General features: G+C 38.6%; 1 protein-coding gene across 4 annotated transcripts in view; it reads left to right on the top strand.

Annotated features, from left to right (window-relative positions):
• Nucleotides 1-16,139, top strand: part of PDE4D (phosphodiesterase 4D) — an 825,997-nt gene that overhangs the window by 500,135 nt on the left and 309,723 nt on the right. The window contains exon 1 of one of the 4 annotated variants that reach the window (XM_075839390.1): nt 14,558-14,625. The exons of the other annotated variants lie outside the window; for them this stretch is intronic. Within the exon in view, the coding sequence (XP_075695505.1) occupies nt 14,603-14,625 (23 nt within the window). The 5' untranslated portion in view covers nt 14,558-14,602. Of the gene's footprint in view, nt 1-14,557; nt 14,626-16,139 lie in introns of those variants that run through there. 4 annotated transcript variants of the gene reach the window in all.

The following is a 16,139-nucleotide window of genomic DNA, read 5'->3' on the forward strand; positions in this document are numbered from 1 at the left end:
CTGAGAAAACGCCCCTAATACGCCTACAAACATCTGCCCATTGCTTTCAATGGGTTTTACGATGTTCTGTTCCCACGAGGTGTTATTTTATGCGTCGCTGTCAAAATACGGTGCGTAAAAAAACACCCGCGAAAAAGAAGTGCATGTCACTTCTTGGGCCGTTTTTGGAGACGTTTTTCATTGACTCCATAACAGCTCCAATAAGGTCCGTAAAATACGCCGCGAAAAACGTGAGTTGCTACAAAAACATCTGAAAATCAGGAGCTGTTTTCGCCTGAAAACAGCTCCGTATTTTCAGTCGTATTTTGCTAAGGCATGTGAACATACCCGTAGGGTATTTTCACACGTCTTATTTTCGGACGTTTTTCGGGGCGAAAAATCGGAAGCAGAACGCCTCCAAACATCTGCCCATTGATTGCAATGGGAAAACGGCGTTCTGTTCTGATGGGCCATTTTTTTATGCGGCCGTTTTGAAAAACGGCCACGTAAAAAACGGCCGCAAAAAAGAAGTGCATGTCACTTCTTCAGTCATTTTTGGAGCCGTTTTTCCACAGACTCTATAGAAAAACATCTCCAAAAACGGCCATAAAAACAGCCGTGAAAAACACGAGTGGCTTAAAAAAACGTCTGAAAATCAGGAGCTGTTTTCCTTTGAAAACAGCTCCGTATTTTCAGACGGTTTTGAGTTTGTGTGTGAACATACCCTCACACTTCATATCAGTTTCACTCTGATTTTTTTTCGGGGTGGTCATATGGTCAGTCATTGATTATAATTCGCCTGCCATGCGTTGTCTGAAGAAAGCTGAGCAGAGCCGGTAGTAGACGACATTGCACAGTGCATTCCTAGTGCCCTTGCCACTTCGGCCTAGTGATCGCCGGGTTTCACAGTGGTCGCACCCCCGCCGATTAGTCATTAGTTGCACATTCTAGCAATATGCCATCAATGTCTCTCTTGAGACAACCGATTTATTGTCCTCCTATGTTCATGTGTTTTTCCATTCTCTGGATATATTCTCACTTCTGCTGTTCTTCACGAATGTGAAAACGGGAAACATTAATAGATTTACACTTTGCTATACAACAATCTATCAAAAAAGTTCCCTTGTCCACAACACAGATTCTTTCCGTTATAACCTTCTGCTTTCCCAATGCTTGAGTTGCAACAGTACAAATTTCTGGAAATTCTCGCATGAACAAAGATATTTCCTTCCTGCCTCCATCATAATGATAAATGAAATAGTTACACTGTCATAAGTCCTTTATAGGATGAAGGTGACACTGAGGTAAATTTATTGTAGGATGTCCTCAGGAGAGGGAGGATGTTGTCCGCTCGCCTTCTCTATACATCTATATTGATACCTTTTGTATATGAATTGAAAAATCCTGTCACATCTTCATGCACCCTTTCCTGCTTGTGTACATTTTCCAATGTTTGTTTAAAGCCTTATTTAAACGAGTGTGAGTTAAATCGGCCGTAAAAACCAGCAGTTTTTTACATCCGATTTGCACCCGTGCGGGACCCGTCTTCACGGATCCCTCATAGACTTGAGTCTATTGAGGGATCCGTGAAAACAGACAAAAATAGGACATGTCCTATTTTTTCACGGGCCCTTCACTCGGTCCTTTAAAACAACAGTCGTGTGAACAGCCTTATAGAAATACAGGCAGCCGTTAAAAAGAATGTCCGTCACACGGCCGATTTATACGCTTGTCTGAATAAGCTCCTCGGGAATAAGATTGAGGCACTAAATAAGAGCATCTAAAATATGCCCATAATGGGTTAAAAAAGGGGTGCTAAAAGCTCCTAATATACAACTGGTAGAACAAGAGATTGGGGACTGTTTCCCGTGCCTGGCATCCAGCAGAAAAGGGCATTTTGGAGAAGTAATGGGAGCAACTCTCAGCCAATCAGCATCATTGGGAGAACTTTCCTCATAATGCACCTCCCAAATGTCCTTTTCAGCTGGATGCACGGCCGAGTACACCACCCTTATGTCCTATTAGAACTCGCTAGTTGATTTTATTTATAGGAAGATGTTTAAAGTATAGCTGCAGTCAGATTATCTTTCCTTCCCATAGGATTCAGTATTAGGGCATGACCAGACGTGGCAGAATTGCTCTGGAATTCCGCAGTGGACAGTCCGCTGCGGAAATCCGCAGCGTACGCGTTTCTCCATTTCTTTCCACAGCTTTTTAGTTAGGTTCGATTACAAATTGCGGACAATTCCGCTGCAGAGCATAGACTGCGGTGTGGAATTTGGTGTCCGCAGCATACACTGGCTGTTGCGAACGTGTATCGGACTGGTTGCGGACTCATTGCGGAATTTCTCCATTGACTTCAATGGAGAGACAAAATTCCGCAATGAAGTCCGCAGATGTTATGTAGATGTTATGTGTGCTGCGGAGCGTATTGGCTTTAAGAACATGATAGTTCTTCATTCTGGCTGGACCTATGTGTATTTCTAGGTCTACAGCCAGACTGAGGAAGTCAATGGGGCTCCCGTAATTACGGGTGACTAAGTGTGTGCACCCGTAATTACGGGAGCGTTGCTAGGCGACGTCAGTAAATAGTCACTGTCCAGGGTGCTGAAAGAGTTAAGCGATCGGCAGTAACTGTTTCAGCACCCTGGACAGTGACTTCCGATCACAATATACATCAACCTGTAAAAAAAAAAAGAAGTTCCTACTTACCGAGAACTCCCTGCTTCTTCCTCCAGTCCGGCCTCCCGGGATGACGTTTCAGTCCAAGTGACGGCTGCAGCCAATCACAGGCTGCAGCGGTCACATGGACTGCCGCGTCATCCAGGGAGGTCGGGCTGGATGTTGAAAGAGGGATGCGTCACCAAGACAACGGCCGGGTAAGTAAGAATTTATTTTACTTTTACTAGGGAAAGGGCTGTCCCTTCTCTCTATCCTGCACTAATTGAGAGAAGGGAAGCCCTCTTCCCCTCAATACGCAACGGCTAGTCCGCATCAATTTAATGCCTATTTTAGGTAGAGCCGCAACAGATTCTGCAACTCAGATTATGTGCGGCATTGATGCGGACAGTGGCGGAAGAAATACGGCACGTCTGGTCATGCCCTTAGGGCATGTTCAGAAGTGGCGGAATTGCTGCAGACACTGTCCGCATCATTGCCGCACATAATCTGCATTGCGGATTTGGCTAAAATGTTAGGTAAAATGCTGCGGATTTGTCGTTGCGGATTCAGGTTCGGATCACACCCTGCTCTCTTTCCAGCATCCCATCCCAGTCTGGGTATAGACCTCGACACACATAGGCCCAGCCTTGATCCCGTGTGTTGCGCTCACTATACCCCGCACTGGAAGTGTCCCACAATTCGGGACGGTTATGTACCTGAAAAAACAAATGGACAGTGCATATTAAAGTTTGATTTGTACGTATGAATAATGTTATATATGTTATATGTTTATCTTTGTTATAATGTTTACATACTGCAGATGCTGCTAGTCAGACATCATACATACAAGTAAACTAGTGAAAACATGACATAAACATGTAAAGTTACATACAAGGTTAATAAGAGTGGACACTTCCATATCCATTCGCCTAAATCCGGCCATGGTAATAGCTCTGTGTTCATGTAATAAGCCTGGAAGGTGAAAATGGAGGTTTTCTCTTCCTCATCAGAATGATGTAATATCCTGTTCCTGAAAGAATTCCGCAACACAACACACAGCAAATCCGCAACACACATTACATCTGCGGATTACATTGCGTAATTTTGAAACTCCATTGAAGTCAATGGGGAAATTCCGCAACAAGTACGAATCAAGTCCGCAACAGACAGTGCATGCTGCAGTCTGAAAATTCCGCACTGCAGCCTATGGTCCACAGTGGAGTTCTCCGCAACGTCTGCACTAAGTTAACGAAAAAGGTGTTGAAACCAATGGACAAACTGTCTGCTGCGGATTTCCACTGTGGACTGTCCGCAGCAGAATTCCGCAGCAATTCCGCCACGTCTGAACGTGCCCTTAGGGTATGTTCACACAGCTTATTTTTAGACATTTTTCGGGCCGTAAACGCCCCTAAAAACAGCTAAAAATTCGGAGGCTGAATGCCTCCAAACATCTGGCCATTGATTTCAATGGGAAAATCTGTGTTTCGTTCCCACGGGGGTTTTTTTTATGGCGACCATTTGTAAAAACAGCACGTAAAAAAATTCCACGTAAAAAGAACTGCATGTCACTTCTTGTGCCATTTTTGGAGCAGTTTTTCATTGTTTTAATAGAAAAACAGCTCCAAAAACGCATACAAAAAACAGGTGAAAATCAGAGACTGTTTTCCCTTGAAAACAGCTCCGTATTTTACAGTCGTTTTTAGTTTAGCGTGTGAACATAGCCTTATAGTATGTGTTTGTAAATGTGTAGGATGAGTAGTAAAGATTTTCAAGAAGTTCTTAAATTGTTCTCTTTAGTTTGTTAAAACTCTTAGGCCCGGTTCACACTGAGTTTTTTTTACGCTGATTTTGATGCGGAAACCGCATCGAAATCAGCGCCAAAAAACGTCCAAAACAGCTTCTCATTGATTTCAATGGAAAGCGGAGGCGTTTTTTTTTAGCCGCTCTCGCTTACAAAAAAGTGGCGTGCTCTTTCTTGCCGCCGTTCCGCCTCTGACCTTCCATTGAAATTAATGGAAGGCAGAGAAAGCGTTTTTTGCAGCGCTTTTTTCCCGCTCAATGGCTGCGGGCAATAAATGCTGCGAAAAATGCCGCAGAAACCGTGGCAAGAAAGTGCAGGCAGGTTAAAATCTGCCTCAAAATTCCTGAAGGAATTTTGGGGCAGATTTTTCTGCCTGCAAAAAAAACTCAGTGTGAACAGGGCCTTAATTATTTATGTTTCTGAAAAAGTTGGGTAGCAGCCAATAAGGCTGGCATTTCCAGAGTGGTTGTCACTCCTTGTAAACCTGCCTGGGAGTGGGGATGTATTACTTAATAACTATTTCCCATTTAGGATTTTGACGAATTGGGAGTCAACTATGTTAGAGCTTTTCTAGTCAAATATAACTACTGAATATAATTTCGTTTTTATTTTAGTATGTCCATTTTGCCTGTAGTTACATAATTATTTGAGGATGTTATACCAGAGAAACAAGTCCAACCTGTTATTTATTATAAATCTGTTGATCCAGAGGAATGCAGAACAACACCCAATGAACCAGCTGCCAATTTAGCCTGAAATTTGATGGGTATAACTAATGATGGCAATTCCTACAGCGGGTGTACAGAAGAAATACATATATAATAATAATTATCCTGAGGAAAGTGGTCAAGCTCCCAGATGTAGGAAGTCCAAGGACTTTTGCCCTCCCTATAATGCAGGAGTCCCAAACTTGGCCGGGTAAATGGGCCGCACATAGAAGAAATTTGAAGTTGACGGGCCGCATTACTTTCAAATTTGATGCAATACAAAATTATTGTTAATCAATTAGTTATTTGAACTACTATAATAATCTTAGGGCATGACCACACGTGGCGGATTTCCTCCGCAACTGTCCGCATCAATGCCGCACCTAATCTGGGTTGCGGATTACGGCTGCGGATCTGCCCAAAATGTGCAGAAAATTGATGCGGACTAGCTGCTGCGGACTGCGGGAAAAGTGCTTCCCTTCTCCCTATCAGTGCAGGATAGAGAGAAGGGACAGCACTTTCCTTAGTGAAAGTAAACGAATTTCATACTTACCGGCCGTTGTCTTGGTGACGCGTCCCTCTTTCGGCATCCAGCCCGACCTCCCTGGATGACGCGCCAGTCCATGTGACCGCTGCAGCCTGTGCTTGGCCTGTGATTGGCTGCAGCCGTCACTTAGACTGAAACGTCATCCTGGGAGGCCGGACTGGAGACAGAAGCAGGGAGTTCTCGGTAAGTATGAACTTATATTTTTTTACAGGTTGCTGTATATTGGGATCGGTAGTCACTGTCCCGGGTGCAGAAACAGTTACTGCCGATCGCTTAACTCTTTCAGCACCCTGGACAGTGACTATTTACAGACGTCTCCTAGCAACGCTCCCGTCATTACGGGAGCCCCATTGACTTCCTCATTCTGGCTGTAGACCTAGAAATACATAGGTCCAGCCAGAATGAAGAAATGTCAAGTTAAAAAAGCAAGACGCATCCGCAGCACACATAACATGTGCATGACAGCTGCGGACTTCATTGCGGAAATTAGAATCTCCATTGAAGTCAATGGAGAAATTCCGCCATGAGTCCGCCACTGCTCCGCAACAGACAGAGCATGCTGCGGACACCAAATTCCGCTCCGCAGCCTATGCTCCGCAGCGGAATTTTACGCATCGTCTAAACGAACACTGCTAAATTAAAGTGGAAGTCAATGGAGAAACGGCTCCGCTGCGGATTAACGCTGCGGAGTGTCCGCAGCGAAATTTAAGTGAAATTCCGCCACGTGTGAACCCAGCCTTACAGTACTATCACAATACTACATTACTATAATAATACTACATTACTATATCAGTACTACATTATTATAACAATACTACATTACTATATCAGTACTACATTATTATAACAATACTACATTACTATAATCATACTACATTACTATAATAATACTACATTACTATAACAATACTACATTACTATAATAATACTACATTACTATATCAGTACTACATTATTATAACAATACTACATTACTATATCAGTACTACATTATTATAACAATACTACATTACTATAATCATACTACATTACTATAATAATACTACATTAATATAACAATACTACATTACTATAACAATACTACATTACTATAAAATTACATTACTATAACAATACTACACTACTATAATACTACATTACTATAAGGGCGGGTTCACACATGGCGGAATTTCACTTAAATTCCGCTGCGGACACTCCGCAGCGTTAATCCGCAGCGGAGCCGTTTCTCCATTGACTTTCACTTTAATTTAGCAGTGTTCGTTTACACGATGCGTACAATTCCGCTGCGGAGCATAGGCTGCGGAGCGGAATTTGGTGTCCGCAGCATGCTCTGTCTGTTGCGGACCAGTGGCGGACTCATGGCGGAATTTCTCCATTGACTTCAATGGAGATTCAAAGTTCCGCAATGAAGTCCGCAGCTGTCATGCACATGTCATGTGTGCTGCGGATGCGTCTTGCTTTTTTAACTTGACATTTCTTCATTCTGGCTGGACCTATGTATTTCTAGGTCTACAGCCAGACTGAGGAAGTCAATGGGGCTCCCGTAATTACGGGAGCGTTGCTAGGAGACGTCTGTAAATAGTCACTGTCCAGGGTGCTGAAAGAGTTAAGCGATCGGCAGTAACTGTTTCTGCACCCGGGACAGTGACTACCGATCTCAATATACATGTATCTGTAAAAAAATATATAAGTTCATACTTACCGAGAACTCCCTGCGTCTGTCTCCAGTCCGGCCTCCCAGGATGACGATTCAGTGTAAGTGACGGCTGCAGCCAATCACAGGCCAAGCACAGGCTGCAGCGGTCACATGGACTGGCGCGTCATCCAGGGAGGTCGGGCTGGATGCCGAAAGAGGGACGCGTCACCAAGACAACGGCCGGTAAGTATGAAAGTCGTTTACTTTCACTAGGGAAAGTGCTGTCCCTTCTCTCTATCCTGCACTGATAGGGAGAAGGGAAGCACTTTTCCCGCAGTCCGCAGCAGCTAGTCCGCATCAATGTACTGCACATTTTGTGCAGATCCGCAGCAGAATCTGCAACGCAGATTCTGTGCGGCATGGATGCGGACAGTTGCGGAGGAATTCCGCCATGTGTGGTCATGCCCTAATACTGCACTACTATAATAATACTAAATTACTATCACAATACTACATTACTATAATAATAGTACATTACTATATCAGTACTACATTATTATAACAATACTACGTTACTATAATCATACTACATTACTATAATAATACTACATTACTATAACAATACTACACTACTATAATAATACTACATTACTATAATACTGCACTACTATAATAATGCTACATTACTATAACAATACTACACTACTATAATAATACTACATTACTATATCAGTACTACATTATTATAAAAATACTACATTACTATAATCATACTACATTACTATAGTCATACTACATTACTATAACAATACTACATTACTATAAAATTACATTACTATAACAATACTACATTACTATAATAATACTACATTACTATAACAATACTACACTACTATAATACTACATTACTATAATACTGCACTACTATAATAATACTACATTACTATAACAATACTACATTACTATAATAATAGTACATTACTATATCAGTACTACATTATTATAACAATACTACATTACTATAATCATACTACATTACTATAATAATACTACATTACTATAACAATACTACACTACTATAATAATACCACATTACTATAATACTGCACTACTATAATAATGCTACATTACTATAACAATACTACACTACTATAATAATACTACATTACTATATCAGTACTACATTATTATAACAATACTACATTACTATAATCATACTACATTACTATAGTCATACTACATTACTATAACAATACTACATTACTATAAAATTACATTACTATAACAATACCACATTACTATAATAATAGTACATTACTATATCAGTACTACATTATTATAACAATACTACATTACTATAATCATACTACATTACTATAATAATACTACATTACTATAACAATACTACACTACTATAATAATACCACATTACTATAATACTGCACTACTATAATAATGCTACATTACTATAACAATACTACACTACTATAATAATACTACATTACTATATCAGTACTACATTATTATAACAATACTACATTACTATAATCATACTACATTACTATAGTCATACTACATTACTATAACAATACTACATTACTATAAAATTACATTACTATAACAATACCACATTACTATAATAATACTACATTACTATAACAATACTACACTACTATAATACTACATTACTATAATACTGCACTACTATAATAATACTACATTACTATAACAATACTACATTACTATAATAATAGTACATTACTATATCAGTACTACATTATTATAACAATACTACGTTACTATAATCATACTACATTACTATAACAATACTACATTACTATAATAATACTACATTACTATAACAATACTATACTACTATAATAATACTACATTACTATAAGGGCATGACCACACGTGGCGGATTTCCTCCGCAACTGTCCGCATCAATGCCGCACAGAATCTGCGTTGCAGATTCTGCTGCGGATCTGCACAAAATGTGCAGAAAATTGATGCGGACTGGCCGCTGCGGACTGCAGGAAAAGTGCTTCCCTTCTCCCTATTCAGTGCAGGATAGAGAGAAGGGACAGCACTTTCCCTAGTGAAAGTCAAAGAAATTCATACTTACCGCCCGTTGTCTTGGTGACGCGTCCCTCTTTCGGCATCCAGCCCGACCTCCCTGGATGACGCTCCAGTCCATGTGACCGCTGCAGCCTGTGCTTGGCCTGTGATTGGCTGCAGCCGTCACTTACACTGAAACGTCATCCTGGGAGGCCGGACTGGAGACAGACGCAGGGAGTTCTCGGTAAGTATGAACTTATATTTTTTTTTACAGATACATGTATATTGAGATCGGTAGTCACTGTCCCGGGTGCAGAAACAGTTACTGCCGATCGCGTAACTCTTTCAGCACCCTGGACAGTGACTATTTACAGACGTCTCCTAGCAACGCTCCCGTCATTACGGGAGCCCCATTGACTTCCTCAGTCTGGCTGTAGACCTAGAAATACATAGGTCCAGCCAGAATGAAGAAATGTCATGGTAGTAAAAACAATACGCTCCGCAGCACACATAAGATCTGCGGACTTCATTGCGGAATTTTGACTCTCCATTGAAGTCAATGGAGAAATTCCGCCATGAGTCCGCAACCAGTCCGCCACTGCTCCGCAACAGACAGAGCATGCTGCGGACACCAAATTCCGCTCCGCAGCCTATGCTCCGCAGCGGAATTTTACGCCTAGTCTAAACGAACACTGCTAAATTAAAGTGTAAGTCAATGGACAAACGGCACCGCTGCGGATTAACGCTGCGGAGTGTCCGCAGCGGAATTTCAGTGAAATTCCGCCACGTGTGAACCCGCCCTAATACTGCACTACTATAATAATGCTACATTACTATAACAATACTAAATTACTATAATAATACTACATTACTATAATACTACATTACTATAATAATACTACATTACTATAACAATACTACATTACTATAATAATACTACATTACTATAATAATACTATATGACTATAATACTACTACATTACTATAATGACAATACTACATTACTTTACTATATTAATACTACATTACTATAACAATACTACATTACTATAATAATACTACATCACTATAGCAGTACTGCATTATTATAACAATACTAAATTACTATAATAATACTGTATTACTTTAACAATACTACATTACCATAATACTACATTACTATAAAAATACTGCATTACTATAATAATACATTACTGTAACATTACTACATTACTATAATAATACCATATTACTATAACAATACTACATTCCTATAACAATACTACATTATTATAATAATATTACATTACTGTAACAATACTACATTGCTATAATAATACTACATTGCTATAACAATGTTACATTACTATAAAAATACTACATTACTATAATAATACTACATTACTATAACAATACTGCATTACTATAATACTACACTACTTTAATAATACTACATTACTATAACAATTCTACATTACTATAATAACACTACATTACTATAACAGTACTACATTACTATAATACTACATTACTATAACAATACTACATTACTATAATAATACTACATTACTATAATCCTACATTATTCTAATCATACTACATTACTATAACAATACTACATTACTATAATAATACTACATTACTATAATACTACATTACTCTAATCATACTACAGTACTATAACAATACTACATTACTATAACAATACTACATTACTATAATAATACTACATCACTATAGCAGTACTGCATTATTATAACAATACTAAATTACTATAATAATACTGTATTACTTTAACAATACTACATTACCATAATACTACATGACTATAACATTACTACATTACTATAATAATACCATATTACTATAACAATACTACATTCCTATAACAATACTACATTATTATAATAATATTACATTACTGTAACAATAATATATTGCTATAATAATACTACATTATTATAATAATATTACATTACTGTAACAATACTACATTGCTATAATACTACATTGCTATAACAATGTTACATTACTATAAAATACTACATTACTATAATATTACATTACTATAACAATACTGCATTACTATAATACTACACTACTTTAATAATACTACATTACTATAACAATTCTACATTACTATAATAATACTACATTACTATAACAGTACTACATTACTTTAATACTACATTACTATAACAATACTACATTACTATAATAATACTACATTACTATATTACTACATTACTCTAATCATACTGCATTACTATAACAATACTACATTACTATAATGATACTACATTACTATAATACTACATTACTATAACAAAACATTAGTATAATAATACTACATTACTACATTACTCTAATCATACTACATTACTATAACAATACTACATTACTATAATAATACTACATTACTATAATACTACATTACTATAATACTACATTACTCTAATCATACTACAGTACTATAACAATACTACATTACTATAACAATACTACATTACTATAACAATACTACACTACTATAATAATACTACATTACTATAATAATACTACTACTACATTACTATAATAATACCGCTAGTTTTAAACTTACTGAAAATTTGCGAGTTTACTCCACGTGATTATTTTAACAATCCAGTTTTCCAATTTAAGTGTCGCTAAATGCAGTCTGGCTGCTCAGATGGCAGCATTTGACAGACACAAGAATGTCAAGATTGGACAGCCCCTTCTAAGGCTACATTCACACGAGCGTATCAGATTCCGGGAATGTCCCTCTTAATCCGGGACAGTTGGGAGGTATGGGGCCCGAGGGGGGAATATCTACAGTGGGGGGGTCTCCACTATCTATAGTGAGCTGTGTGGCCATTGCTCACCTACCACCAATGGACTGCGCTCCTCCATGATGTCATGAAGGAGCGCCGGCGCATTCCTCCTTCGGACTGCTCTCTCCCAAATGAGCTACGGTGCCCCGCGGGACGCAGATGACAGCCTCAGGGCCGCGTCTTTGAGACTTCTGCTATAATGCAACCCTGGATAGTTTCTATAGACTTTTTATAGCGTAATTTTTAAGAAAACACCACTGTATGAGGCTTTATTGAAGATCTCTCTTATGCATCATTGCCACAATAGAAAATTCACACTGGTCTTCAAGAAGACAGTCATGTGCCCAGTCAGAGGTGTAGTACAGTGGTATGGCAAGCACGACACATACCAGCATGCCCTGCTCTACATATCTTTCCTTACTGACTGTACACTGAGAAGAATATCCTGCTGGCATTTGCATTGTTCAATAGGGTCATAAAAGGGAAAATAACAGCAATAAAAGGAAGGCAAGTTTCAAATCGAAAAATTATCCAAAAGTGGATGTAGCTGTGGTAGCATTTTGATCATCAGTAGGTGCTCCCTGCTTGTTTTTTTCAGACTCCGATACAGGAAAAGTTGCCCTGTACACTGCAGTATCTGTTCATAATTATTGTGTATGGGGAAACAATATAGCTCTTGTTTTATATACACGGCCGGTCTTGGCTGACGGTGCATTTCCTGCAATAAATATTGTCCTTTCTTTTTTTTTACTTATATCTATTTAATGTGGAAACTTCAGCTCATAATCTTCAACGTGGGATGTTATTTGCCTTTTTATTGGCTTTTTATATGGATTTAGTGCAATTAAGGTTAAGTTATCTAAAGTAATGGAAGTGGGGTCACACACTAGCAGTGGGTTACAGTGGCTGATTTACATCAGGCTTGGTGTTTTTGTTCAGGGTTGTAGTTATAGGGGGTGTCGAGATGACAGTTTCACCCAGACCGTTACCTTAGGCAGCCCATTGGCACCTCTGCCACATCAGTATTATACATGGCACATGGTAGGTGGGAGCAATGTTACAGATTTTGCATTGGGGCCCAGGGACTTCAATTCACATCTCAATTGTTGCTTTGGTGCCTGGTAATTCTGTTTTATTTAAGTTGTTTTTATTTTAGCCATTATACATTAAATTACGTTATTCTCCAGCCACTTGACCAGACAGATCATTGGGGAAATGAAAAATAACATTGGGGAGAGACTTGTCAAATATGAAATCTGAAGTCCAGCACTGTGTACCAAAATATTCCAGAAGCAGATACTCGTAAAATGCAGTCTGATGTATTTTTGTGACTGGAGTTCAAGATCTCAATTTATAAAGAATATTATTCTACTCTCCAAACTAATGGAAACTGTTAAATGTACACATTTTGCATTTTATTTTTAGCACAGCTGCAAACCGGACAACTCTTAGTAGAAAAATGTTCCCCGAATAGCTTATCACAGGCGGTCCTTCTCAAGCCACTACCGAGTTCTCAGTTGCCATGCAGCGATCTTGCAGGCCAAACAAAGCATTACATGGTGCCCACTGAAATCAATTGACCATCGCTGTAATAGTAGGGCAAGCTGGGTCCTCTTTGTAGCAGTTTTCTGTTTTGGATAATAGAGAGACAGTATCGAAACTATATTACATGCGGATGCCCTAATAGGACATATACATATGGGTTATTGGCCATTTTCTCCACTTTTAATAGACAGAATTCTGCCGTTAGACATTGATACATATGTCATACAGCTACGACTTAAAACCCATAGCCCTGCCTCACTTCTGCTGTATCCCTATTGAAAGACAAAATTCAAGACTGTCTTAGGTGTCATATCCGCTTAAAGGATTTTTTCTTATTTGTATGTAAGTAAAGTGAAATCACTGTAATGGAAAGTTCAGCATCTTTCTAATATACTTTGTACTTCAATTCCCCACTATTTTTAAGATCTCTGTTTGCTACCAGTGAATGGGAATATTTCTGTTTCATAAATATGGCACAACTACTTCAACATTTTTCAACGATATATATATCAGTTTTAAAGCACATCTGTCCCACTATTGCAATAAAAGGATTTTCGTACATAAAGAAAACCCCATAAAGTTGCCCCCACTTGGAAAATAATAAGCTTTATAATTAACTTTTTGTTCAACTTCTACTTTGTTCCCTTGTGGATTCCCGGTGCTCTGGTGTTTACATTGTCATGTGACATCACATTATCGGTGCGGTCAATCTCTGTTGACCAGTCGTAGTGATGTTTTGTTTATACTAATGTAGTTTTCCGCTTTGGTGATTGGCTGGTGCAGTCATCTGAAGTGATGTCATAGTGCCACATACAGTAACCACTTGTTGCACTGGAGTCCCACAGTGGATAGCGGCAGATGAACGAAAGAGTATATGAAAGGTATGTATACTACAAAGCTTAGTATTTTTCACTGTGGGGACAACTTTATGTGTTGTCAGAAATAAACATAACGACAAGACAAGTACAGTATATATAGATGTAGATACACAGTTAAGTTCTTAATAATATAATGTAATTACAATGCAAAAGTCATCTTACACGTGACATTATATATTTAGGTATTTGCCATTTATGCCTACATATAGGTGTAATAGAAATGATAATAACCTCCCCATGTTTGACCATAAATAAAAAGTGACAGAACAAAAAGTAGAAATCACGGCTACTTCCTTTACCTTCAATTTAGATAAAATACGGAATGGAGCATTTTACATGGTTTAGTGTGAACATTACAAAATGTTCTTTCATTCAGCCCCACTTAGTATTTCATTCCTATTCGCTGAGGTGCACCTTTTTCATATGCCTTATTCCATACGCTTATATGTCACCCAGCCTGTTTATGTACAACATCATCAGCTACTAATTTCAATGGCCGGTATGTATTTCCACTGCAGCGGCTGATGGGATCTGCCGACAGGCATCTAATGTATATGGAATGCATAAGTTACATAGTTAGTACGGTTGAAAAAACACACATGTCCATCAAGTTCAACCAAGGGATGGGAAAAGGGAAGGGAAAAATTTCTACACATAGGAGCTTATATTTTTTTGTTCCAGAAAATCAACTAACCCTTTTGTAAAGCCATCTACTGTCCCTGCTGTGACCAGCTCCTGCGGTAGACTATTCCATAAATTCACAGTTCTCAATGTAAAGAAGGCTTGTTGCCTCTGCAGATTGAACCTTTTTTTCTCCAGACGGAGGGAGTGCCCCCTTGTTTTTTGAGGGGGTTTTACATGGAACAGGATTTCACCATATTTTTTGTATGTACCACTAATATATTTATATAAGTTAATCATGTCCCCCCTTAGTCGTCTTTTTTCAAGGCTAAATAGGTTTATTTCTTTTCATCTTTCCTCATAAATTAGATTCTCCATGCCCCTTATTAGCTTCGTTGCTCTTCTTTGTATTTTTTCATCCTTTCTATGAACTGGAGCCCAGAACTGAACTGCATATTCTAGATGAGGCCTCACTAATGCTTTGTAAAGTGGTAATATTACATCCCTGTCCCGCCAGTCCATGCCTCTTTTAATACACGACAATATCCTGCTGGCCTTTGAAGCCGCTGATTGACATTGCATGCTGTTATTTAGTTAATGATTAACAAGTACACCCAGATCCTTCTCAGCAAGTGACTCCCCCAGTGTAGCTCCCCCTAGGACATATGATGCCTGCAGGTTGTTCGTACCCAGGTGCATAACTTTACATATATCTACATTAAACTTCATCTGCCAAGTGGACGCCCAAACACTTAGTTTGTTTAAATCCGCTTGCAATTCATGAACATCTTCCATAGACTGAACTATATTACATAGCTTGGAGTCATATGAAAAAATAGAAATAGTGCTATTAATCCCATGCTCTATATCATTAATAAATAAGTTGAATAATAGTG

Source organism: Rhinoderma darwinii, chromosome 1, assembly GCF_050947455.1.
Source record: "Rhinoderma darwinii isolate aRhiDar2 chromosome 1, aRhiDar2.hap1, whole genome shotgun sequence".
Taxonomy (NCBI): Eukaryota; Metazoa; Chordata; class Amphibia; order Anura; family Rhinodermatidae; genus Rhinoderma; species Rhinoderma darwinii.